Below are 27,194 nucleotides of genomic sequence, written 5' to 3' on the forward strand. Positions count from 1 at the left end.
AGTCCTTATCAGGGAACTGCGCATGTGCAACTCCCAACAAAGATTTTGTACAAGTAAGATGCATCACTCTGTAGCTCAAGAGCGGAGCGTACAACACACAGGGTGAAAAGAGGAGCTGCAGCAATGTGCAGTATGAGAAAAACATGGTGTTTTTTAAAAATTAAACCATGTAAACCTGTTCTGGTACAACCCCTAATTAAGATTTTGAACCTGAAAATGAGCAGAATACCACCTCTTTAAATCTTTTAGGAAGGCCCTCCGTAATTGCCAGAATAACATACTACTCGTCATTAATAGAGGAAAATAGGAAAAACCCCAGGTTTCTTTTCAGCACTGTAGCCAGGCTGACAGCTCTACTGAGCCAAGTATTCCTAAAGCCCTCAGCAGTAATAACTTCTTTAATGATAAATTCTAATTATTTGAGACCAAATTTAGCACGTCCCGCCTTCAACCGGTACCAAATTATCTTCAAACTCAGGAACAGTAGAAATAGCTGTAAAACCTGATATCAAAAAATCAGGAACGTCCTGTCTCAAAATGATGTGGAAAAACTAGTCCACACATTTGTTAGTTCTAGGCTGGATTACTGCAGTTCTTTATTATCAGGCTGCTTGCTCAAGACTCTTCAGCTAATCCAGAATGCTGTGGCACGTGTTCTGACAAGAGAGAAATCATATTTTCCTGTATTAGCTTCTCTGCTTCTTCCCTATAAATCCAGAATAGAATTTAAAATCTATTAAAATCTATCAAAATTGAGTGGTCTAGAAAGGCCCTAAACAAATACAGACATTCAATAATCAGGTCTATGGACGGGTTGATGTCCATGTTTATAGAATATGTTCAGTAGTTCCATTTTTGACTAGGGTTTACTCTCTGACAAAAGAGAAGCTGAAAGGAAAGAATCTGATCTTAAAAACACAAGCCTATCCGAAGTTTAGACTCTACTATATATCCAGTCAGATCACAATAATAATTAACATTACATGTTGTGTCAGTTATGTAATGTTGTTTTGCACTAATAAAAAAACAATGCATCATAGGTCATAGAAAACTAAAGATGAGGATGGAATTAATTTTTCTTGAAAAGCAGATGGACAGTGGATGTGAGTGCAGTACTGTTCATGCACATGGGTGTTCCATCTATTGACACTTGTTCTACATGTCACTGCACCCTCCCCTCATTCTCCCATCCACAAATGGAAACCTTTAACACCTGCACACATTGCTACATCCCTTCACAACATTTCTCCTCCTCTTCTATTTATATGTTTGCAAACTAAGGGGAAACATTACATTTAGCTGCATTTAATGCATAAAACTAAATAGGGTTGTGTTTAAGATATTGTAAATATCCAGTGGGTTTCCATTCATCTTCTGAGGACCATGAATATCCTATCTTACTGTTCTCATGGCTGTGGAGCCGAAGATACACCCCCTATTCACATAAACACTTTCCTTATCTGGTGCTCTCAGCAGTTGCTGGACGTCAGCAACCTCTGAAAGGGAACAAAATCCTGCACAGGCCTCTGGCATCCCACCCACATTTCATAATAATAATCCTCACTGGGCTAGGCAATTTCATTCCCACAGTCAGCAGAGAAGCTACTCTATGGTTGCTTACTCTCTGTGACATCTGTGGGCCTCCATTCGCTCAAAGGCAGCCAGAAAAGCACTTACGGTGGTAGTGCCATGGAACATACCTCTCTCTGTACATGCATTTCACACAGCTCTGGGCACACTCCCTCTTGCTAAAGGCCTCCTCCATTGACAAATAGCACAAACACCTCCATGTTATTTAATTTAATTTAATATAAAGAACATACGCATGATCTGCTGGTCCATAAGGTCCAGGTTGGGTGGGGAGGGGAGTTGTTTAGGAGTTAGCAGTGCGTGTGCAAAATAGATGATCTTATTGTATTTTTTATTTTTGGGCATTTTGCTTTTATTTTGGACTGTAGAGAGACAGGAAAGATAGGGAGAGAGAGAGGGGGTGACGGTCACTCTACCAGGTGAGAGTTAAATGTTATTGCTCTGGTGCTCACCTGTTACACTGGTCCATAGAAAAATAAAATTGTGGAAAGATGAATTTCCATAAACTGTAAGAATTTTGTTGAAAATGCAAGGTTTAGGTCATAGAACTTCACCAAGACATCAGCTGTTCCAGCCATCTATTTAAGTTCTAGCGGTGGCACCTGGCAAGGTAGCCCTGGCTTCCTCACATCCCCCAGCTCCTCCAGAAGTCAGTATATTCCGAGGCTAGGTGGGATTTGCAATCTCTCGGGTTCTTGATCTCCTCACAGTAGGACATCTCCAAGCCCCGGTCTTTCCTGGTGGTCTAACCACTCATACTTGTCTTGGATCACAAGCCAAACAGAAGAAAAACTCTTAAATGCCACACCATAGCAGAGACTGTGCTTTACTGCTATTTCCAGATCACCATGTCAACAACTAATATCCTATAGTGAAGACAGTTTTCCACTAGACCGGGTAATTCATTCCAAAGTCCTGCTGTGGTAAAGCTATAGGTCACAACTCACACCAGTATTATTTTTCAGCTTGTGACTCAACTTAACTTTAATGTTCAGGCCTCTGTGGCTGTCAGCAAGGTTCGGTATGACCTAAAATCAAAGTCACAATTAATTGAACATTTTACCTCGATTACGATTAATGAACAATAATTTTGTTTTATTTTTTTTTGCAAAGGTTTCTACAGTAAAAATCGATTCTCTAAATATTAATTGATAACATAATGTTAACAGAAAGCACATGACTAAACTTGGAAGTGCCAAAGTGCAGTGCCAGACAGTCTGTGCGTGCACTTAACAGAGACGTGCCACCCCCTATATTCGCCACATCGCCGCTGCTGCACATGCGGTATTATGTTTTCAAGGTAATAGTATATGAATAGACTGTAAATAAAAACATATGAACACACAGTAGAAGATATGTTAATAGGATTTTTTTTTTTAAATAGAAAATTCTGAATAGAAATTCAGAATTTTGGTTTTGTTTACTTTTTGATTAATCGTCCTGCACTCCTCTTCCAATGCGCCTAGGTTCTCCCTATAAAGGAGGGCTGAACCACAACTTGATAGCTGAAATCTGAAACCACAGGTACAAAGAAAGAAGCAGAAACATTTTGGATATTTTACAATTTCTTTAATAAAAAAACTAACCCATAGGGTTTCATACAAAAAAATACTTATACAAGTATCAAGTATGCATTGCAAACTTTCTCACAAATCAGTCTTTAACAGTGATTTTGTGCCCTGGAAGAACAAAGTTTTGAAACCACCCCAGTGGAGATCTCACAGTGAATGTTATCCAGGACAACTGCAGATCAGACACAATGATTATCCTCACATAAGGTGCGTTCCATGATATTGGAGTGGGTAAGTTGTATGGATCATGTTTAGCGCAAATTTTGCCTTGGATTTGGAAATGAAATGTGAGTGTTCTACCTAGAGAAGATTCATTCTCCACATCACAAACATTGTTCAAACAAAACATGTTAAACAAAAGCTCTTGGAGGCAGTAGAAGAGAAAAACGCATCGATCGAAAGTGCAATAAAATACAGGAATAAAAATCATTTCTTTCAAACACTGGTTAGCATCGAAGGAAGATTATTCTACATGCTGTGATTCTTAAATCAAACAATATTCCTGATAAATTCTTTACAGCAACACAAATGACTGCACTCAACAAAAAGGATGGTTCCTCTTGCAAAACCCCTTAAAGATACAGGGTTTGATTGGAATGACAAAGCATCATGAGGAAAAGACAAACCCCCAAAAAATAAAGCTGTGGCAGCAGGCTGGGGGCTGACTCATACAATGCTTGGCCCCAGCAACAAAGTCATAAAGTAGCTGTAAATGGACAGTGAGTCTCTGGAAGGGACAGCTTCTTTAGAAATACAGCGCACCACAGACTCTGCAACTGGACCTCCAGGTCTACGACCTGAAGAGCACCAGCGGAAGACTCAGAATCAGCATAGGTGATGAAGCACAGTAAAGAGAGCTGACAGAACAGGGGAGGGGTCCTTCTGTCCATCTCCACAACCCTGGCTTTACTTCTCCATCTCACACTCCTCTGGAGTTTGGACCTTCTGCTCCTTTTATAGTGCCTTAGAAGAACAGTCTCTGAGAGCTGGACCACAGTTCTAGAATCCCTGATAGACTTCAGCAGACTGGCAGCATACGGGCATTGCCATTGTACTCCTCCTCAGCCTGGAGAAAATGATGGTTTTATTAGATATAAATATACTAGCAAAAGTCATTTATTAATAGTTTGACAGAGAGAGCTAAGGATCATGGTTGAGACGCCTACCTCAGCGTATACTGGAGGTGGCGGGAACGGGAAGGCTGGGGCGTTCATGAAGATTGGGCTGTCGTCACCATCGAAGTCATCCAGGAGCGGCGTGAGGGGTTGGTCCAGGCGGCAGTCTCGGGTGATGTCACAGTAGCTGGGAGGATCAGAGGGCATCCTGAGGGACACCCAGCTCTGGGAGGCGTTGCTGACCGAACCCTCCTGGCTGCTCACGCTGTTGCTGCGGCTGCCCAGACCGGCGGTCCCAATGACCAGAGGCAGCTCCAGGATCAGCTTCTCACTACCAGGGATGTGGACGTAAATCTGGCAGAAGGATCATGAACACAAGCATTAACACTGACTGTCACTTCTCACGAGGTAACAGCCAAAAATCTGTTTAAATGCAGCAACTAGAGGCTTACCATCAGAGCGTACTCTACACGGATGATGTTGCAGCCCAGCATGGATGGTTTGATCTTTGGCACCCTGATGGATTTTCCCTGCCAGGCGTCACACATGCCGGAGATGATGTGGTTTCCACGCACCGAGGACAGCTTCTGGCGGAAGACCTTGGTGCGCCCGTTGGCCTGGTAAGTGTGTTTGGCGATAATGGCAGCCTTAGGTACCACAATGCGGGAGCAGGTATTCTCAAACTTTGCATTGATGCAGATGTCTTCGCCTTCACAGAAACCACGGCGGTCAATTTTTGCATTGAGTGACACCTGGCCATCAGGGATGAACATGCAGGTGACTTTCTTCTCCTTCATGCCACCTGTGGGGGACTGAGCAGAAGCAGGAAGGTAAGATTCAACTCAACCGGAGACTCCTTCTCAAACTCAAGCAGCACCATGTTATAACTGAACAACAAGCAGACAAAAACGAGCTCAATATATTAGGCTGTCACAGCCAGAATAATTAAAGCCGCTTATATAAAGGCCCTTTTTGTTTAATGTCAGTTAACTCACCAGCAGGTCTGGGGTGTTGACATCCAGAGGCTCCTCCACCTCAAAGGGTTTCTTGCACTCAAGGGGGGGCTGTTGTGGCCTCTCCATTAGAGCCTTCACATAGTACTGGACATAACCAAACTTCCCCTTGTATGATGACACCAGCTGCCTGTTAGAAGATGTGAGCAGAAAATTAAAACCTAAATTATTCTATGGAATACAAGTCAATGAAGAACGAAAGCTGATATCATGTTACTTGAATTAAGGGACAATGCCTTACCCTTGCTGGGGCAGCTCAAATCCAAATGTGTACTCATATTTGTTGCCAGGCCTCAAGACCACAGATCCATCAGAGTCTGAAAAAAGAAAATTAAATATGCTCTTCAACCTTTCATACATGTTTATTTTCCTAATTTAAGTAACCACATTGTCTTGACTAGGCTTGACTGCTGTCTCTTGTATGGCTTGATAACACAGATTCAACATGGGAAACACCAGTGGAATGATAAGGGGTTATCTGCCTGCCAGCAATTCCTCAACCTCACTGAACACAGGGAAAAATAAAGCAGAGAGCTACAGGCTAAAACTACTCAAAGAGCTTTTTTACACCAAAGTACGTGTTACACATATACTACGGAATTCAAATTCCGTAGTATCAAATCCAAAGTACAACACAGTACAAAGCACATGTCCCAGCTGTTACCTGTGGGCTGTTGGTCCAGCCGCAGCACTTCCTCGTAGCGGAGGTACTCGGCCTCCTGACGGCAGCGCTGCTTGCCTTTAGCGTACTCTACTTTGGCGCAGCCCAGACCCAGAACCTTTACCGCGGACACACGCGTCACCTCGTTCACTTCCACTTCTATCCGTCCACACACTTTGTCCCCGCCGCAGTAAAAAGTCTTGCTGGGATCCGTAAAGACAATTTGAAAGGTTTTTACTCTTTTCGTCATAGCCACCATGACTGCTTATTTATGATATGCAACACAATGACAAAAACATACAATACTGGACTGAACCGCTGAGATACAATGTATCGATAAAAGGGGCCGAAGCTCCCACAGGTTTCTGCTGTAAACAAAGACTACACTCCTGGTTTTATATGGCCAGCCTCGGCAGGGCATGAGGAGCCAGAATGTACAGCATGGCTCAGCGCGTGCACAGCGCTCCCATTGGTGGAAAACCTTTGTTTGTGTCAGCTCTAGCCAATCAGCGCCTGAAACCGACGCGTGGACACCGCGTGGCTGGGACGTGCTGAGCAGATGCGAGCACAGGAAGTTGGAGGTGGACTCAGAGAACAGAACATTTGGTAGTAAACATTGAAACCGGGTTAGTCTGGAATAAGCGCTGATTCTGACTAATACACGGAAGAGTTTCATTATCACACACACTGATCCCAAAACCCACAGGCTATCATTAGTATCACCAGCGTTGGGCTGGAAATTTGTTACATTCTAAATAATACAGAAACGCAGTATGGGAGTTGGCTACTGTATGTAAGTGTGGTTGGTAGTTTTCAGAATTAATATAATACACTAAATTATAATTAGTATAATCCATCTTTATTTGGTATTAATAATATGTATGACCACTAATGTGTAGTTAAATATTGTCAACTTTAAGCATATCTATTTGGTTAAGAATAGTGAAGGCCACGGTTAAATGGAGTTTCAAGCTTGACAGTTAATTCCTGACCTATGAAACAGCAGTTGACACAATGACTAGTATTACATGGTTAGTGGTGTTGGCATTAAAAGTAAAGATTTAAATGCCATCTACCCTGTTCCATATGACCACCAAACTTCTTGTATTGCAAGGTAAGATTCCCAACTGGCCAAGGCAGAAGGCTCACTGTGTGTCAACCGTTTGTGCTAATTTAATAGAAATTTATCTGGGAATATGCACCACCGAAGCACAGTATTAGCTGACATGATAAGGGCCTTGTGGAGGATCCTGCTATATTATCTGATCTTTCACACAGCTAATGTGGGCCCTGGCTTAGAAAAACTGTACACACTGCAAAGGGAGTGGCAGGAATGTGGTGTTAATAGGGGCCTGATTGCAACAAAGTAAGTAAAATAAAGAACAAAAAAGATCATATATGCCTGCCTATTCATAAAGAATATACAGAGATTTGGGCTACAAAGTAGCAAAGTAGGGTTATATATATATATGCACTATATAGACAACCATTTCTGTTATTTTGTCCACCCCTCTTGGATGAGGATTGAGGGATTGACACAAGTTTGCAAGCACAACAAATACACAAAACATTTTGAAGTTGCAGCGTTTCATTACTAGAAAACCTGTTGTCTAAAAACTGGATGCAAAGTTCCAGCATACGCGGTAGTCTTGGTCCAAAGATGTAAACATCAGTCCAACACCATTTCACAGCAGTTTCCCTTTGTAATGTGTGTGTGTGTATGGTGTCATGTGACCTGCACAGCCCACTGTTGCAGCTTTGGGCTTGGACTACAAGCTGATCTGATGAGATCACATTGTTCCCTTATGTGAACTTTCACCCACTTTTTTAGCTATCCCCATTATCCCATCAGGAGAATTTTCCACTGTAAAATCTTTAAAGGAAAATTACACTAAAATCCTCAGTCTTTGAGGATGTATCACCCCTGCCCTCATGTATGTATTACTGAACGAGCATGCTGGGCACAGCCCTGTGTTTGACGTGACAGTTAATATTTCTCTTTGGAAAGTCAATTAAATAACTCACAACAACAGTTATCTCACAGTGCTTTTCATAAAAGAGCAGGTCTAGACCATACTCTATGATGCTATTTACAGAAGCCCAACAATTCCCACCAAGAGCAGCACTAGGAGACAGAGGCAAGGAAAAACTTCCTTTTAAGAGGCAGAAACCTCGAGCAGAACCATGGCTCAGGGTGGGCGGCCATCTGCCTCGACCGGTTGGGGGTGAAGGAGAGAGAGAGAGAGAGAGAGAGAGAGAGAGAGAGCAGGAGAGGAACAGAGAGAAAAAGAGAGGGATGGAAGGAGAGAGAGGGGAGGGAGGCAGCCTACACAATATACACACAGAGTTACAGACAGTAAAGGTGATGTTGCTATAGACTAAATGAAAAATGGTACAGATTTTTATAGTAGTGTTAATGATTATAATAACAATAATAACAATAGGACTAGTAACAATAGTTGTAGCAGAGGGTGTCGAGCAGGAACACGGGGGCAGCAGGTGACCCGCAGCCACAGATCCAGACGCCACAGCTCCAGAGCCAGAAACACCTGCAGGAAGTGATAGGAGGAGAGAGGAGAGAGACGAGAAACCACAAGACTACCGGAAAGGGGAGAAGTTGTGTTAGTAACATGCAATAATGGGATGAGGTTGCATACAGAGGGAGAGAAAGTAGAGGAGAGAGGAGCTCAGTGCATCATGGGAAATCCCCCGGCAGTCTAGGCCTATAGCAGCATAACTAAGGGATGGTTCAGGACTCACCTGGACCTAAATAGAGATGCAAAATATCTATAAATAGATGCAAAAGGACCACAAAGACACACAAAGGGCCTACAATGAGACACAAAAGAATTATAAAAAGATACAAACTACTACAGATACAAAACAACCTGTAACTATGTAGGCTATAAATGAATTATAGTGTTTTCACATAGGCCTATTTAGATAAAGAAAAAAAAATATGGAGCCAGGGAGAGGGTTAACAAATCGAGAAGAAATTCCAAGATGAAAGTGTCAAATTTACAAGAACAAAACTTGGAAATTCCCTGAAATTAAAGTCACAAAAAATCAAAATCACTCAAAATCAAAATCACAGGTATTTTCTTCTGAATAAGACCAATCCACAGCAAAGTCTCCAAGGTGCAAGATAATATGATTGTGGGCTAAACTCACGAGTATTTCCTCACTGCTAAATCCGATTGCGAAGTCTAATATAATTTTCCATTGCATGAAAACTATAGGGCAGACGTGTGTGATGTTGCAGCCTTGTAAAGTGAAGTTTATCTCATAAATGTATGACTATACTGTCAGAGTTTTTAACTTGTAGATTAATCTTGGATTGCTGGCTCCATTGTTTTTTATTACAATGGACTCTTTGTGCAGTTGTACCTTTACATCTTAATTATCTTGCACATTAAAGAAAAGTCAATAAAATACATAATAGAAAATTACACTACAATAAGAACACTGTGAAGATGCTTACTCAATGCAATGCCAACAAGCCTCCCTGGCGTTGTCGGCCGCCACAGTATTAGATTTAGTGTCTCCTCATTTTCTGATGCAATCAATTCAATTCAGCTTTTTTGGCATGAATGTACAACAAAATTGCCAAAGATACAAATAAATTACAAAAGAACAATTCATTTCATACATTTCAATAAACAGTAAAAGTGTGTGTGTGTTTAAAAAATAAAATAATATAATATAATTATATTAACTATAATAATAATAGTATCAAGTATAAAAATAAAAATAAAAAAATAAAAATGTGCGTGTCTGTTGTGAATTCAAACCATATGGTTCATCAAATAAATAAAACAGTTAAAAAAAATTCAAATAATATATTAAAAATTTTAATAAAATAGATAAACAGTAAATGTGTGTGTATATATAAATAGACAAATCAAAAGACAAAAAAGACTATCAACGTGCCTGCACAGCCCCTATGCAAACGCGCACCAATTCCAATTAAGTTAACACCGGGTTAACACAGACTCAACTAACCAACATCTTTTTCACTGTCGTAGTACCGTTTAACACCAGTGTAGGCGGTCAGAGTTTGTTTGATAACCCTGAGTTAACTGAGTAGTTTGAACTCCCTTCATAGTAGGCCACTGAACACATCAGTAGGTGCTTATCATTCTGCTAGCATAAGTATACTGCTCTGTTTAAGTATATAATGCTCTTATCGCCATGGAACCGGCAGCAGGTAGCTCCTTCAAACTTTACTACACTGTTGTTTGTTTTTTATCTGTTTTTTCCGGATTTATTGCCAAAACATGTGTTACCTCTTACGTAAGTACAGTAAGTACATCTAGCTGCTATTTGATGTTAATTTTTACAATCCTGCTGCCCACGCAGACATCACATTCAACAATAACATCAGTGATATCAAAGTGAAATGGCATTAAGGAATGCGGTTAGAACAGTGCTTTATGAGGCACTACACAAACAATGAAGGGCTGAAAGTTTGATCGCGCAATTTATTATTTTTAATAGGCTTAACTAATACAACGTATGAATACAACAGGAACACTGCAGCATCCTGCTCCAGCCATGGGTTGGTCCAGCTGCATGTCACGCCTCTTGTAAACATCACAGCGGCTGAAAAGTTTTCCGCAAAGGATACACGATGAATCCTCGCTTATAGCTCCTCCAGCAAGCCTCCTCGATCCTCGATGTGCATTTTAGGAATTGAGATGTCCTTCAAGATGGCGTGCTGACATTGATTTCCGGGTCACACACTCAAGGATCGAGGAGACAGAAATTAGGGAAATAAAATTTTACAGTTTTCATATGTAATTTCATCACTAAATCCAATTCTGAGAAGTTTTGAAGTGAGAAATCAACTATGTAGATTTCAAATATTGACAGTTTTACGAAAAGTGACGGCGGTACAAAAATGTGCTTGAAAGTTTTCGGATTTAAGGAGCTCCCGAGGCCGGCCAGCTGCCCGCTCACAGAGCCCTCTGCTCCCACCGTCACACAGACCGCTGCAGCAACAACGGCAGAGGAAACCACAGCTGGAAGGTTTTCATACTGCTTAGCTGTCTTTACATTCTGAGTAAAGAAACGTTTTAACTTAAATAAAGAGAGAGCTGTGTGGATCACTGGTGTGTGTGTTGCTGAGAAAAGTTGTCTACGCCCACCCATAGCGTGGGCCTCTACTACGTCTGCACCTTGTATATATATAACAGTGAGATCTGGCCTTTGGATTTCCTGTCGGAAAAGAAGAGCAATGTCTCGAGCGGGGCGTGACTGTCTGACTTCGTCCTGCCGGGGGACCGCCAACCCCCATGCTGGGTGGGCCTCGAACCATAGCACGCTGGCCGAGCGCTCACCCCCGGGCTCACGCTGCTCGTTCTACGACCTTCTGTCTCCCAAAGAGAAGCAGCGCCGGGCGGATCATTTTGCCGATGAGGTGGCGTGGCGGTCTACCCACTCTCTTGACGAAGCCCTTGACCTGTTTCTATCAGAAGAGCAGCGGCTCCTCGCTTCCCCTGTTCCAACCTCCGGTGACGCTGGCCTCGGCGTTGCTATGTTGCCGTGGCGAGGCAAGCGATCGTTAAGCTGCAAGGATGCTACCGTCAGGCTAACGTTGAGCTAACAGGTAGCTAACGGTAAGCTAATGTGTTGCTGACATGCGGTCTGGATCAGCCGACCAGGGCACCCCATGTGCACCACATTAGCTGCGGCTAATGAAATCTAGCAACTGGTTTCATTGCAGCAGGCTGATCTCGTCGGTCAGAGCGGACAGTAAAGCCATGGGTAGAAAATAAACTGTGTGAAATCTTGTTGCTCCTTTTGTGGAAGTTGTTGAACAAACGCTGTCTGTGCCTGTCTCAGTCGAACCAGCCACACCAAGCACACATTTACCACACTGTTAGCCAGCTGCCGTTAGCTAAGTGGCTAATCTGCAGTTTGAAGCTCAAAGCAACAAGCAGTACACTCATCACTCACTGTTCACGATCAGAGGTCCCTTCACGCACCCCTCCCCACAGAAACTGTATGAGCCCACGACAGCGGACATTTCGCTTTGTGTGGACAGAACATATACACACACCCGGTACAGATATTTTTCTGAAGAAGAAATCTGCCTCTAATGCAAAGCCCCCCCCCCTTCCAACCTCACCATCCAAGAAAGGAAGGCTGTGACATCTCTGAGCAAGGATCAAAACATCACACAGCGGACTACCAGAACAAGGTCAACACACTACTAATGAACACAAACACATATGACACACTGAGACGAGAATCAACCAGCAGATACAAGAAAAAGGCCATAGAATGTCTACAACAGCTACAGAAAGACAACATCATCAACCATGAACAATATTACCGTTTGTATCCTGGAGAAGCCATTTCATACATTTATGGACTACCCAAGATAAACAAAGGAGACCCACTCAGGCCGATTATCAGCAGCATTAACTCGGTCACCTACAACATTGCCAAACACATTTCTACCATCTTAGCTCCTTTGGTGGGAAACACGCCTCACCACGTCCAAAACTCTATTGACTTTGTAAACAAAGTTCGAGGACTAAAACTGGACCCAGATGAAACCATGGTATCCTATCACGTGACTTCTTTGTTTACCTGCATCCCCACCATAGAAGCAGTAGAAACCGTAAGGAAGCGGCTAACACAAGACAACGCCCTGGACAACAGAACTAGCCTCAGCCCTGACCAGATCTGTAAATTACTCGACCTCTGTCTATACACCACCTATTTCCAGTACAACGGAGGATTCTACAGACAGAAGCATGGCTGTGCCATGGGCTCACCAGTATCCCCGATTGTGGCAAACATCTACATGGAGAACAAAGCCCTCAACTCCTTCAGAGGAACAGCACCGAGCCACTGGTACAGATATGTGGACGACACCAGGGTCAAAATTAAAAGCCAGGAAATGCAAGCCTTCACAGAACACATCAACTCTGTGGACAGTAACATCAAGTTCACACGAGAAGATGTTCACAACAACAGTTTGGCGAGAGGAGCCTGCAGATTGGTGTGTACAGAAAACCCACACACACAGACCAATACCTACTCTTCGATTCCCACCACCCACTGGAGCACAACCTAGGGGTCATGAGAACACTGCACCACAGAGCGGAAAACATACCAACAAGCGCCCAAGCCAGAGAGAAGGAACAGAACCACCTGCAGGGGCACTTACAGCCTGTGGATACCCTAAGTGGACCTTTGTGAAAACAGCCACAAGATCCAAGAAGAACAAAACTACAGGGGAAGAAGAAAACAGGTCAAACGCAACAACATTGTAAATGTAAATGCTCCGTACTTGTATACATCTGCATTCACCAGTCATACACATTCATACACTGAGCCTAAGTGCTCAAATGGAAACTAGCATTCACACTAATTCATACACTGGCGGACCAGCCGCCAGGGGAAAATCGGGGTTCAGTATCTTGCCCAAGGACACTTCGACACGCAACCAGGGGGAGCCAGGGATTGAACCGCCGACCTTATGATTACCTACCTCCTGAGCCACAGCCGCCATACGTGTCTGGAGTATCAGAGAAACTCAGGAGGATTTTCAACAAACACAACATCCCTGTGTTTTTTAAACCCAAGAACACACTAAGACAGATGCTGGTACACCCCAAAGACCGCACACCCAAACACAAGAAAAGCAATCTAGTGTATGCGGTCCAATGCAGTGAGGAATGCACAGACCTGTATATTGGGGAGACTAAACAACCACTACACAAATGCATGGCTCAACACAGAAGGGCCAACGCCACAGGTCAAGACTCTGCAGTCTACTTACATCTGAACGACAGAGGACACTCATTTGAGAACCACCAGGTGCACATTTTAGACCGAGAAGATGGATGGTTTGAAAGAGGTGTCAAGGAAGCCATCTACACCCTGGTTGAGAAGCCGTCATTGAACAGAGGAGGGGGTCTACGCCACCACTTATCCCCCACTTACAATGCTGTCCTTTCATCACTTCCCAGAAAACTCAACAAACGTAACCTATTGGCCTCAGGAGAAGATACCAACGATGGTCGTTCAGTCTTGGCCACAGGTAGTCCTAACGACTGTAACAACTATCGTTACAGCAACCAGGAACACTAACGAACCAGCGGTATCGACGATCCAGGCAAACGACCCCACTGAGGTTAAATAGCTGAGTTTCCCTACCAATCAGTCAGAACTGAAGAAGTCCCTTGGATGAGGGACGAAACGTCTTCCAGTATCTTCAACCAAGTCCAGTTGCCCTTGACTTTAACCTTCATTGGATAACTATGACCTGGATGACTGAGAATCTTCACAGACATCGATGCTGTTTACATCATGCACATTCCCCCAGCAGTCAGCTCATGCACCACTGGCACGGTCCTTCTGTGTATCCAGGGGTTCCCCTTTGGTTCACAGAAGGCAGGCTGTTTCAAATGAGCCCTTGAAGCGGTCATTACGCTTGTGGCACTACACAACCCTGCGTGTAGTGTTATCCTATCGCCCCCCCCCCCAAATTCTGTGACCCAAATGGGAAGTTACGCGCCAGAGGCTTTGTGTGAAGCGGTTGCAGTTTGGTTAGGTTTAGGTAATAAAAGTACTTGGTTGGGTTTAGGTACTAGATGTACTTGGTTGGGTTAAGGTACTAGAAGGGTTAGACTGTTGTGCCCACATCGTTACAGAGACCTGCCTTATCAACATCCCGGGTTCAAGCACTCGGCAGAAGACCATGTTGTGAGCTGTGAGCACAAGACTCCGGCAAGATGAGAGGAAGATGATGATGCTAGGTGCTCAAACGCAGTCAAGATGGACTGTTTCCCAAATGTCAGACTGTTTATTGTGAAGATGAAACTTTCATATTATGATCTGGTTGCTGCTGTTTACCCCAGATGCAAATTCAAAAATGCACTGTGGAATGTTCAGGTGTATACGTGTCTGTATATATGTATATAAATAACTATTGTTTTTTTATTTATTTATATGTTACCGTATTTTAATATAGGTCTACTTATATGTTGTATGTGTAGCTTGAAGGAACTACAAATTTTATTTCATTACGCAGCTTTGTGCTGTTTAATGACAAACAACCTTGTAACCTGTAGTTAAGGACAGATGCTGTTAAAATTGTACTTGGATCTGATGTGCAAGCTTCTCAAGGTTCTGGGTAGTGATGTGCGGATCGATCCTAAAGTAGGCCTGAAGGTCTGCTCTAGGATCGATACTCATATAAAAGGATCGATATCTAAACTCAGTCATTTCGAGTGAGTGTGTGTTTCATTTATATAAGTATCTTACTGTCACCAGGATGGTCTAATTGTACTCGGTTGATGGGAACTACTTTTCCTTCCGCCTGTGAAAGTCATGCTTGCGCTACGGCTCTGTGACGGGGCTTCTTTGAAGTGAGCCGCTGCGGCCCTTTACTTTTCCCGCGATTGAATACTGACTCTGACTGACTGTAAAAACAGTCACGTCTGGCTGTATTTTTGCTGTGAAGATAATAATGTTGCTCTGTGTGATGTGTGTGCAACGACAGTGTAATACTTTGGCAGCACCGCAAACTTCGCTAAACATCTGAGATTAAGTCTGTCACAATAATGGGATGATTTTATGAAGCGGCAGTTGTGGGCAGGATATTTTTATTATAATGAAAGAATATGACAGTAGTTTGATGTCTTGTCATTATTATTTTGAATTGGTAAGGCAACAGCCTACTCCTTATTTCTCATAAATACAGAAACTGGAGGGGGGAGGTCACATTAAAGTAGAAATAAAATATGTAAAAAGTAGGGCTGGGCACGTTAACGCGTTATAATTGCGACTTGTAACGTCATTTCAAGTTTTTAACCGATTGAAGTCTGTTTAGAGTGAACACATGCACTGACCCCCCCATGCCATCGTCCATCCCGATGTTTCAATGTATGGAGGACTGATCCTGTCAAATTCAGAAATAAATACAGAAATAAATAAATGCTCAATAAATAAGTATCTGATTCAATGCACACAAAAATAAAAAGTAAAAAAATAAATGTAAGCAGTAATTAAATTATACAAGGAGACATAAATGTATATATCTATTTTAATTAGCTTCTTTATTTATTCACCTTTGTAATAATTACCTTATTTATTATCCCTTATAATCTTCAACTTAATTACTTCTAAATGTATTTATATATGTGTGTATTTTAATATTTCTGTCTGTTTTATTCTTCCGTTGCATTTTGTACCCTATTTATTTCCCCAGTGGTATTTATTTCTGCCTGTCCTTTTTACATTTCTCTATGCATTTCTGCCTCATTATGCAAATGAGGAGGGGCTGTGTCTCAAGGGGTGAACTTCTCCCCTATTGGTGGACCAGTCAGACAGGAGCGCTCTAGGCCTACTCTACCTGCACACAAGCTTGCTCCTCACACAGTCAGATGGCTTCTGTGCTCTGAGTTTAGAAACTATTTGAAGACAATACTACCAGCCATGTCTTCCTTTCCATGTGGACGCTTTGACAAACAATAATATAAAATACATTTATTTCTGAATTTGTCAGGATCAGTCCTCCATATCAATGTAGTTTTGTAGACATCATCCCAACTCTACCTTGATAAAAAGATACCTGATGCCGACAACTGTTCAGAAAAAAAAAGAAAATTGGACTCTGATGGTAACTTGTTTTAACAAACTAGATAAAAGGTAATGCCCTGGCAGTGGCAAATAACTTAAACATTAATGTTATCAAATCTTATGTTGATTTACAAGAAATATTTCATTGCTACTGTGTAAAGGGAATACTTCTGGTACAAAGCACCTTATTTGTTTAAAATGTTTGCAAACCACATATTACACTTGTGAATATAGCAGTCCATTTAAATTGCGCAATACACTACTTTAGAATTCATTATTCAATTTTAGTGTGATTAAGAAAATCATGCGATAATCAAGATTTAAAGTTTTAATTGTTGCCCAGCACTAGTAAAATGTATCATATAGGAATACACATCACTAGTTCTGGGGGCAGATCAAACATTAGTCTAGTGCATTATGTTTAGATCTTTTAAACCTCATTTCAAGCTCAGCTTTTAAAATATGAGTCTTCTAGAAATTTGTACACAAAAATGAACTACATCCTATCCTGAAAACACTGATGATTCTTCCAGTATTGAATTAATACTGACCAAGCAGCTTGTCCTATCCTGTAAAAACTTCAGGGGAAAAAAATAAATAAATAATTCAGTTAACACCAACATTGTTCTTGAGATGGAGATTTGAGAACTAAGCTTTAGATGTTGCAGACACCAAACTGCCATGATTCTCCCTTTAACTTCAGGTCTACCAGCCTGCAAAAGGAGAGTATACTACACAGCCTTTCCACATACCATTAAGTAGGGATGGGGATTGTTAATTTTTGATACTTATTGAGACTGCTTTGCATGTTTAACGTTACCTTACAGACAGGTGTATTGATATTGTCTTTTTACTTATGTTTTATTGCATGTACTTACAGTAACAGGTGTAGCTGTCATCCACTAACATTACAGTAGTTTGGAGCCAACTTTACCCTCATGGTAATGTTATTCCACCGGAACAGCACAGCCTCTCGCGCTGCTGCGCGAGAGCCGGCAGAGACTGCAGCCTGATGATTTTATCCATCAAGTTTCAAATGAAATCACATTTGACGCTCGAGACATAACGTTACATCATAGCAAGTCTTGATAGCAGTATAAATAAGCTCGAACCTTATTGATTTTCGGGTTTTGAGAAATTTTGGAACCGGGTCTCGATCCCCATCCCTACCATTAAGAACAACTTATTCATTTGTTCATAGATATTAGGACAAGTGAGGAGAGTTTGCGTTAGATTTATTTTGTAAGTGTACATTGTAGAAAAAGGGACAAGGCAAATCTGATTCAATAAACCTAGCCGCTTTTACCAAGCTCCAAGTTAATTTCATTCCAAAGCCAATAACAGCAGATAAAGTGCTGCTGGCTGTGTTCTCAGCAGGTCTCTTGTGGCTAGGCATCTGAAAACAAAGAAAGCAAAACATCAGCCATCACTCCGTAGCAGTTAAATCCAAGGGTCTACTAATCACCACATTCACTTGACAATGATTCAGACAACCAAATGGGATATTTTCAGATTGCACCAATACAGTGGCAGAAAAGTAAAGGCAGGTCATGTTCCCAACAGGTCTTCTCAGCAGGCTGCTGCAGAAGCCCACGGGGATGCTTTGTTTTCTGGTCAACTCCACAGCAAGTCAGGAACAGACAGTCCTGAAAGCCTTGGTATATGACCAAACCCACATAAGGCAAATGGGCATTATGGTGCTTTCAGACCAAAAGCAAAAAAGCGTTCGCAGTGGTGAGTTTGCATACAAAGTCAATGCAATGACGCGTAGAGCTGCGGTTTCCTGACGGGGGGTGCGAAGCGGGCGGTGCCGGCGACGCAAAGGAATTTGTACGATACTGTGTTGCAATAGCCTATCAATGTTGAGATTGTCCGTACGTCACTGACAGCTTCAGAGGGCCGGGCAGAGCAGGGGACTGAAAATCTGTAGGCCGGCTGACAGCTGCTAAACTTGGGCTAGAGGAGCACAGAGCAGCGCTCCAGCTTCGGACAAATAGACACCCGTGGTTGGACTGGACTTTGCTCACAACTATGCGGTTTGCTTGGGGGAGGAGTAAACTGCTTTTATTAAATTCGCTTTTTACTTTAGTTTATAGGATTACAATGTTTAATTATCTTCACTCAAGCTTCTCAGCAGCTAGCTTCTGTGCACATCTGGTTCCAGTGTTAGTGTCGTTTGGCACCACTTCATATTTATATAAAAACCAGACAAATCTGGACATTGCTGGGAGAAAAGCGGGGGAGGCTGAACTACCTGGTGAGTTCAGGAAACGTGTATGTAACTTTATTCCAGCTGTCGTTGCACTTTACTGTGACCAAGTTAGCATAGCCCTGATCGATCCGAACTCCATTTTAGAAGTCTTGCTGATAGACCTAAGAAAGCATGAATTCATATGTTTAACAAATTTATTTCGACATCAGTTTGATCCGTTTGCTATCTAATAAAAAAATGTTTACTTTGGGTTCACAGTTGTAGTAATAGCAAGTTGTGTTTATTGCATTAAAATCGCCTTCTTGCGATGTGTGTGAACACTTGCAGCAGATTTATTCATGCGAGGAAAGCGTCGCAAGGTGAAAATTTGCGTTTGGTGTGAAAGCACCATTACTCACTTAGAGGCTGCAGACCTTCATTTCAAGTCTCCAGGATAGTCTCAAGTTACATTATTCTAGCAAGTCAATTCCTTTTTGCAATTAATCCATCCATAAGAGTTCTTCACCTCATCAAGATTAATGTAATATCTAAACAAGGATGCAGAAATGTAACTTCTATAAAATGCTGACTGAATTATGAGCTGACAAAAAAAAACCTGGTTTCAGATTTGAAAGCCTAGCCAGGGAGGGGAGCTGCACATTAGAGTCCTTTACAAACAGTAATATCCCACAGGGCTCATGGCAGGGAACACGTGGGTAAAGAGACCACAGATTTGCTCAGGCATTTCCAACGACATGGCCCTACAGGTAAAGGTCTGTTGGGATAGACCTCAGCTTTCAGGCTTCTAGGAAACACTCACCCAGGCTGCTGACCCCCTGCTGACGCTGGTCATCCTTAGCTGCAGCACAGACCTGGAGGAATAATAATCAGGATTTAAGAGTATTGATCAGCACATGCATTTTATCAGAGCACCTTTTTCCATTCTTATGGGTCATTTAGCACACCTCAGAAGCATTTGGACGCATTCGACCAATTGTGAAGAATCCTTTAGAGAGATGACACCAAGAAATCAGACGCATAGACGATTCTGAATCAATTCACAAATGTCAAATATTGCTGCATCTCATCACTTGTAAAACCGTGCAAAATGAGGAAACAAGGCACATAAATTTGCCAGTATAGGGTACCCTTGAAAACACGAACGCAGTGTGTGCTTTGTAATTGTGTAGCCCAAAGGCCCATCATACCAGCCTGTATTGGGGCCCATTGTTACTACCTTATGCCACCGTTTCAAAATTACAGGGCTGTGCACAAAGTTAGCTGTAAATTGTCAGTCTGGCATTAATGTGTAGTGTGTCCGTTGCTTCAGATGGAGCAGAAAGCAAACAGTTAGTTATTTAGTGCTATGCAACGTTAACTACATTTATAGGAAGTGACATTAACTAGCCGCATGTCATTACTGCGTACTGGTCCAGGGTTGAGAACGTCAGGTACAAGCTTAGACTGTATGCAGTATGCGTACAAGACTGAACTGTCCTGTATGCATACTGCATCTCCTGACAGTTGCATTATATTTCAGTATGCAGTCTGAAAACTGGTTGTTAAAGGATAGTGGTGATGAGCTGAGGTTAGGAAAAAAAACTAGTCCTTTTAAGCTAACGAGGTAATATCTTAATGCTTGGTAATAGTAAGAAATCCTCTATAGAAAAAAGATGCATCAATAGTTTTATTGTCACAGCCCTCTGAATCTAATAGTGAGGTGCCTAGAGTGAATAAGAGAAGGGCTGCCACTAAGGCCCCTAGTGGCAGCCCTTCTCTTATTCACTTCCCGACAATACAAGGATATTTGGTTAGCCGGCTTTCTCACTCCTCACCAGATGTTTGCTGTGATGCAAAGACAGCGTAGGAGAAACTGAACAGTTTATTTCATTAAGGTTTGTGGACAAATCTCCCAACTTGTACTTCTGACTTTTAAGAGGATGAGTGTGTCTCAACAAATATACCAGGACTCCAAGCACAGCCAGGATGGAGACCAACGATGCCAGATGTTGACTTTGTTTAGCACTGACTTTTGAACAAACAGCTGATAGACCAACTGGCTGCAGATACCGTACAGTGCGGTCATTGTGTTCAATCATTGGACTGACTAATGGTAGACAAACCCACTTACTGCTGTTCAGTTCATTTCTGCCATCACCAGGACCTGAAAGACAAATGACAGTCAGGTACAGTGCTAACACATTTCAAAGCAACAGACAAGCTAACCATAGCATCTTGATACTTGATGTACATCAAACATTACACAAATTACAACCCACTTCTAACAGTAAGAAGGTCAACTCTTCAACTTTGTGCAACAGTGGGTTCTCCTGTGACTGACCACGTTTTGATTTCTTCATTTGTCAAACAAACCTCAACATGGTGATGTGACTGACAGGTCTGTTGCTAGTACTGAAAGTGTCCAGGCACTGTTCATGTGTTCTGCAGTAATATCCCACAGGGCTCATGGCAGGGAACATGTGGGTAAAGCGAGACCACAGATTTGCTCTCCGAGGCATTTCCAACGACACGGCCCTACAGGTAAAGGTCTGTCGGGATAGACCTCAGTTTTCAGTCTTCAGGTAAACACTCACCCTGGTTGCTTACCCCCTGCTGAAGCCTGAGATAAAGAGGCAGTCCTTTCCTGCAGCACAGACCTGGAGAAAGTTAGGACAGGAGCACATGCAGTTATTGGTGAGGTACACTTTCACATGCACATTAAAGTGTTCATTTCACTGTTTAATTACAATAATGACCGATTAAAAGCCATGTAGTAGCCCTCAATACATGTTCTCTTATTAACTACATACAGATTCTTATCATGTGCCCCTTTCAAAGAACATTAATGACTCATCACAGCCTCATTAACTTGCAAACATAAGCAGATCTGCAGTCTTTGTAGTAGTAAAAAGATGAACCGGTACGTCGGTCTGAAAGCTGATGATACATGGGGCAACTTTGATCAATCTTGCTAGTGGCAAGTCTGACTATGTTTTGAATGGATAGCGGCGGTGCGGGGTGGGTGGCGGAGGGGAAGGTGATTACGGTAGTAATCTTTACTCATTACCACTGATGGCAACATTGCCCTGCACGATTACTCTGTGTATCAGCTTAAGGATTTCATTATGCAGATTCAACTTTGGTAAGAGGTCATGTAGGGCCCACCCCCACACTTAAACTTGCAGTTTGAAATTGTGGATGAAGATTGGAAAGGAGCTTGGTCTAATGCTCATACTAAGTCTAAAAATACCAGAGTTGGAACAATTAAATTGCCAACCATTTTGATCATCGATTAATTGCTTAGAGGTTGTTTTTTTAAAACCCTGATTTCAGCAACACTACAAGAGTTTTACTTTGAAGCTGGACACCTCCTTTGTGTCTTCATTTAGTAGTCCAGATTGTTGAGGGGGTAGACGTGAGATAAACATTGTTCTCTAAGAGGAATGTTTCAACAAATATACCAGGACTCCAAGCACAGGCAGCATGGAGACCAACGATGCCAGACGCTGACTTTGTTTAGCACTGACTTTTGAACAAACCAGCTGATGAACCAACTGGCTGCAGATACCGTACAGTGCGGTCATTGGGATCTCATCTGTCACTAGTTTTTCCCCTGTCCTGGTTTCTACAGGACACCAGAACAAAATTTCTACCTCTGGTTTCAGTTCTGTCATTCATAGCGGCCACCTTTTTTCCCCAGCTCCTCAGTGGTGGGATGCAGGGTGTGGTGTCAGTGCACAGCCTCTGTACTTGTGTTATGTGGCTGCATCAGTGCTCAAGGCTGGGGCACCTGCAGGAGGCAGAGGCAGAATGAAGGTGACAATGCGTTTCTACAAGAGCATATTCACTGTCAGGCAGCATGCTGTTCAGAGAGGCAGCTGTCACTCACACTTCAGAGCAGTTGAACATTTAGCCAATCATCATAACACTTTGTCAACTCTAGATTTTTTTCCTGTGGTACAACTTACCCATGTGTATGGTGTCTCCTGAGGTCTCCAGCAGCACCTGCCACAGACAGACTTAAATTCACTGCCATTACAACACATGAATATTCCAAACTCATAAACTGTCAGTTCCCATTAGTAACACTGCTGCAGATTAACAGCAGTGGGTTGCAAGAGAATTCTTTCTGTATGCACTGCATGAGCTCTACAGCCCACCTGACAGGACCTGAGCTCATACTGTGCCAGCAAACAGTTTTTAGTGCTTTCCCACTTAGTGTGTATGCGTAGCCAGGCCTCTGCTGTGTTTCCACCACTCTCTGCACCCATAGACCAGTTCCAGGCTCTTAAAAACAAGTTTCTAAGCTCCTGCAGTAGACTCCACTAGTACTAGGACTACTACTCTACAGGTTCTGAGGTCAGATTTAAAATGGCAGACAGAACACAAGAGCCTCAACATGATATTCGAATCAGTTTTTAAATTTAACCTTTATTTGAACAGGAAAAGTACCATTGAGGTCCTGCATATCACAATATAAATCTCACTCCACTCAAACCTGTTACCAAGAACACAAACACTAACCTCATGTCCCAGAGGGGCAGCACATCTTCTCCCCACCAGTCAGCAAGACTGTCAGCACCTGCAAACCAGAGGTTGTTTTTTAATATGGAAACATTTCAATCTTAATACCCCTCTAAAGCACCTTCAGAGCCAGTCAGGAGCTCTACATTCTCAGGGTCTTTCATGCCTCTCCAGACCACCATATAGAGGGTAAATGTGCCAGGCCTCATTGTCACTGTGCAGCAACCAGTAGTGCAGCAGTGAAAGCAAAACCTGATGTTCTATAGCCACAGCTGTCCTGGGATCAGCCACTACACAGGACCATCCCACTGAGCAGTCTGCATTGTGGCGTATGACCAAGTGACTAGCAGGGGTACACTAATCCAGATTTCCAACCATTCCACCTCATCTGTAACTTTATTCCAGCTATTGTACTTTACTGTGAACAGGTTAGCATAGCCCTGACCGATCCGAACTCATTCAGAACACATTTTAAAAGTTGTCGTCCTGCTGACAGACCTGACAAAGCATGAATTCACATGTCTAACAAAAAAGCATCATATTGTAGTTATTTCGGCATCAGTTTGATCCATTTGTAGGCAAGGCATATTTTGTCATTTTGGATTGTTATTTGTGAACTCAACCATCCTAACACATTTACAGCTGCTGACTCATCGGGACAACAAAATGCAAGCTGTCAAATCCTCGAGACGCTGATCTCTGAACTTGGAATTTGCAAAATTTTTAGCTTATGCGATTTTTACTTCCGAAGTGATCCTGTGAGGGAAAGGTGTCCCGATAGCCTATCAGCGTTGAGATTGTACGTCACTGACGACTTCAGAGCGTTATGTGGAGGGGGCCAGGCAGAGCGGGCGATTGAAATACGTTCTGGTGGCCGGTGGAGATCAGCTAAACTTGGGGGAGAAGAGCCGGGAGCAACGCTGCACACGTATTAGTCAGACTGGATTCTGCTCTGACAACAATGCACTTACTACTAATAGAAGCACAAAATGCAAATACTGATTACAAAAGCAAAACACTGATTCTGAAATACTTCCTGTGGGAAATGCAGCCTATAGTTGACGGAACAGGGTAACAGCTGTGCAGAAGGTTGTAGAAGCACGAAAATGACAAATTAAGTAAATTCATGGGGCAGGCCGCACGGCTCCGCTGCTAAAACGCTTCCAGTGGACTTTGACGCCGGGCTATAACGTTAGACGCATCAAAACGTGGCGCAGCCGTCTCGTGCGGTAGCCGGAACCAGTAGATTCCCGGCGCAATAGCCCACGTCAGTGAGTCTGCACGCAAAAAAGGACCCTAAACGAGCTCACAAAACGGAAAGCAGCCTTTTAGTGTCATAAATAACACCTTTGCTTAACTGCTGTAACATGCCAAAATGTCTGCTGTGACAGTTTAAGGTTTGTATGAATAAGTTAGAAAACCGAATTCCCTTCGGTGTCGTTTTCCCTTCATTTAGCCTGAGCCTTACTTTACTCATTAACCTTCCCCCAATGTGCTCGGCTGCTTCACCCCACAAAGCCCTAACCTTATACTTAAGCTCTACTCTAACAGGTAATTTGACTTCCACTCAAGAAGTGTCAAACTATTTAACTCAAGACTATCAACAGTTTAAGCGACACTTAGGGAAGTCTGAAGCCACTAGCCATTTTAGCATCAAGCTAGCTGGCATGCGGGGTTAATACACTTAGTGGGAGCAGCGTGGTGTACAAAATGCGATAATGTCACGCTTCAAATAAAATAAACATCACATGTAACGCTAATTAACTACAGAAGTTATGTGTAACGTATAGGTTTGCTCTGTGTCGTGTCATTTGAATTTTCCAATTATTTGTATTTACCTCCTGTGCATCCTCTCCCACACACACCCATCACGACAGATAACAGTGACGAAAGGAGTCTGAATCTTTCCGCGGCATCATTTATAGGATGCTTTACGTCAGTTGACAACGCTTTTCGGGCAACCAGCAGGGCGTTCAAAGGAACTCGGAAATCTTAACTGTGTAAGTTTTGTTGAGCTGACTCATGGATATAATAAAAATTTTCTTTCCTGTCAGCTTCTACACAAGTTTATACGCATTATGTAATATTGTAACATTTTAGCCACATTGTGATTATAGGATAAAAAGTACTATTCCAATGTTAAATCAATTTCTTTAAAAATGTGTATGCTAAACAAATAATATAGGCTAAATGTATTATTTATTATTAGTAAGCATGACCAACCAGCCCACTGGCTTTCAAAATTAAAGAAATCCTGAGGTATGCCCTCTGTGCTTTTACTTTGCATGTTGCTTTAGTTAAAGTTATCTTAAGTTAATAAATAAATGTAAAAATAAAAATAAACCTGAGCCTTTTGGGCCCCTGGGGGTCTGCTTTGTCGTCTAGTAATACAGTTTGCTCTCACTATAATTTCTGGGCTGCAGTCTTGCATTTGCTGTTTGACATTTAATAAAATTGATAAAACTTTACACAGTCAAACCAGAATTAAAACACTTCTGCACTGCAATGAGGCAAATCCTATCCTATAAAAATAATCAAGAAAATGAAACCTCCAAAATTATTATCATTGGAATACCTACTTTAATGTGATGTGTCTCTGAGAAGTGTTGGCAAAGGTTAAACAGATAACTTGTTCACACCTTCATCACCAGATGTTCACGCAACAGTACTAACAGTTGTAACAAAATAAGGTACAGTATGTGATGTAAGGAACCCACAACCACACCTGAATGTGATTCAAAGACAAATGGGGCGAGCTTGGACATTTAAGGAACAGTGCCTGATTTTGTAGTGTTAGGATGCCTAAATTTTACTGATGGTTTGTAACTTAACAGATAATTAATTTAGGAGCTCAGTCACAGTAACACACACAGAGCCTGAACAAAGACCAGCAAAGCCTGTGAGCAGAAATCTGAACTTCATTCAAGCCTTATCATCTGCTTCAGTCTTTGAACATGTGACTTGCTGACTTGGATCATAGTAGGGAGACTGATTCTCTGATTCACACAATTTTGATGAGGCCACAAGTCCCCAGGTCACTTTATGCTACTGTTTTTTAAACAATTTAATTTAATTTCAATTCAGTTTTATTTATATAGCGCCAAATCAAAACAACAGTTATCTCATAGCGCTTTTCATAAAAGAGCAGGTCTCTGTGATATTATTTACAGAAACCCAACCCACCATGAGCAAGCACTAGGCATGAAAACCCTAATTTTAAGAGGCAGAAACCTCGAGCAGAACCATGGCTCAGGGTGGGCAGCCATCTGCCTTGGCCGGTTTGAGGGGAGGGAGAGAGAGAGAGAGAGAGAGAGAGAGAGAGAGAGAGAGAGGGCAAGAGAGAGAGATAGCCATAAAGAGGGAGAGAGGGATGGGTGGTTAGAGGGTAGCAGCCTACACAATATCCACACAGAAGTACAGACAGTAAAGGTAATATTGGTACAGACTGAATGAATAATGGTACAGATATTGATAGTAATATTAATGATAATAATCGTAATGTTAATGATTATAATAATCAAAATAGGACTAGAAATAACAATTGTAGCAGAGGGTGTCGACACAACCACAGATCCAGACTCCTCAGAAGAGCCAGAAACACCTGCAGAGCAGCCTGATAATAAGGAATTGCAGTAATCCAGCCTAGAAGTAACAAATGCATGGACTAGTTTTTCTGCATCATTTTTAGACAGGATGTTCCTGATTTTTGCAAATGGAGTGTTTCCTGATAATATTGCCTAAAGGAAGCATATATAAAAAGTGAACAGGATTGGTCCCAACACAGAACCAGCTTAGAGCGGTTCCTTTAATGCCAATGAAATGTTCCAGTCTCTGCAATAGGATCTGATGGTCAATGGTATCAAATGCAGCACGAAGATCTAATAAAACCAGTACAGAGACAAGTCCTTTGTCTGATGCAATAAGGAGGTC

At 42.2% G+C, this 27,194-nt stretch overlaps 2 protein-coding genes, 1 long non-coding RNA gene and 4 other non-coding genes across 8 annotated transcripts in view; all 7 read right to left on the reverse strand.

The window, feature by feature from the left end:
- Positions 1-27,194, reverse strand: part of LOC123976309 (ankyrin repeat and MYND domain-containing protein 2-like) — an 817,726-nt gene that overhangs the window by 779,158 nt on the left and 11,374 nt on the right. The window lies entirely within an intron of this gene.
- Positions 3,145-6,326, reverse strand: txnipa (thioredoxin interacting protein a). The gene is made up of 6 exons (XM_046058368.1): positions 5,954-6,326; positions 5,531-5,606; positions 5,272-5,419; positions 4,729-5,088; positions 4,328-4,630; positions 3,145-4,227 (listed from the first exon to the last, which is right to left on the reverse strand). The coding sequence occupies exons 1-6, from the start codon at positions 6,207-6,209 to the stop codon at positions 4,180-4,182; spliced, it is 1,191 nt and encodes a 396-aa protein (XP_045914324.1). The 5' UTR covers positions 6,210-6,326; the 3' UTR covers positions 3,145-4,179.
- Positions 17,768-25,181, reverse strand: LOC123976321. Of its 2 annotated transcripts, none has more exons than XR_006826323.1 (8): positions 25,103-25,181; positions 23,265-23,322; positions 22,709-22,745; positions 22,428-22,530; positions 21,335-21,397; positions 20,872-20,904; positions 19,561-19,612; positions 17,768-17,945 (listed from the first exon to the last, which is right to left on the reverse strand). It is a non-coding gene; the product is annotated as an uncharacterized LOC123976321 (long non-coding RNA). The 2 variants fall into 2 exon arrangements; XR_006826322.1 differs by having other exon boundaries at positions 22,394-22,530.
- LOC123977239 lies at positions 20,683-20,821 on the reverse strand. The gene has a single exon (XR_006826608.1). It is a non-coding gene; the product is annotated as a small nucleolar RNA SNORA8 (small nucleolar RNA).
- Positions 21,176-21,309, reverse strand: LOC123977244. Its single transcript, XR_006826613.1, has one exon. It is a non-coding gene; the product is annotated as a small nucleolar RNA SNORA18 (small nucleolar RNA).
- Positions 22,182-22,319, reverse strand: LOC123977237. The gene has a single exon (XR_006826606.1). It is a non-coding gene; the product is annotated as a small nucleolar RNA SNORA8 (small nucleolar RNA).
- LOC123977234 lies at positions 22,601-22,670 on the reverse strand. Its single transcript, XR_006826603.1, has one exon. It is a non-coding gene; the product is annotated as a small nucleolar RNA Z40 (small nucleolar RNA).

This window comes from Micropterus dolomieu, linkage group LG09 (genome assembly GCF_021292245.1).
Source record: "Micropterus dolomieu isolate WLL.071019.BEF.003 ecotype Adirondacks linkage group LG09, ASM2129224v1, whole genome shotgun sequence".
Taxonomy (NCBI): Eukaryota; Metazoa; Chordata; class Actinopteri; order Centrarchiformes; family Centrarchidae; genus Micropterus; species Micropterus dolomieu.

Excerpts from the sequence above, each read along its gene's own strand:
- txnipa (XM_046058368.1), bottom strand. The coding sequence starts at position 6,209 with ATGGTGGCTATGACGAAAAGAGTAAAAACCTTTCAAATTGTCTTTACG. Across the intron at positions 5,420-5,530 it reads TTTGAGCTGCCCCAGCAAGG|GCAGCTGGTGTCATCATACA; the intron begins GTAAGGCATTGT and ends ATCTTCTAACAG. Across the intron at positions 5,089-5,271 it reads TCAACACCCCAGACCTGCTG|TCCCCCACAGGTGGCATGAA; the intron begins GTGAGTTAACTG and ends GCTTCTGCTCAG.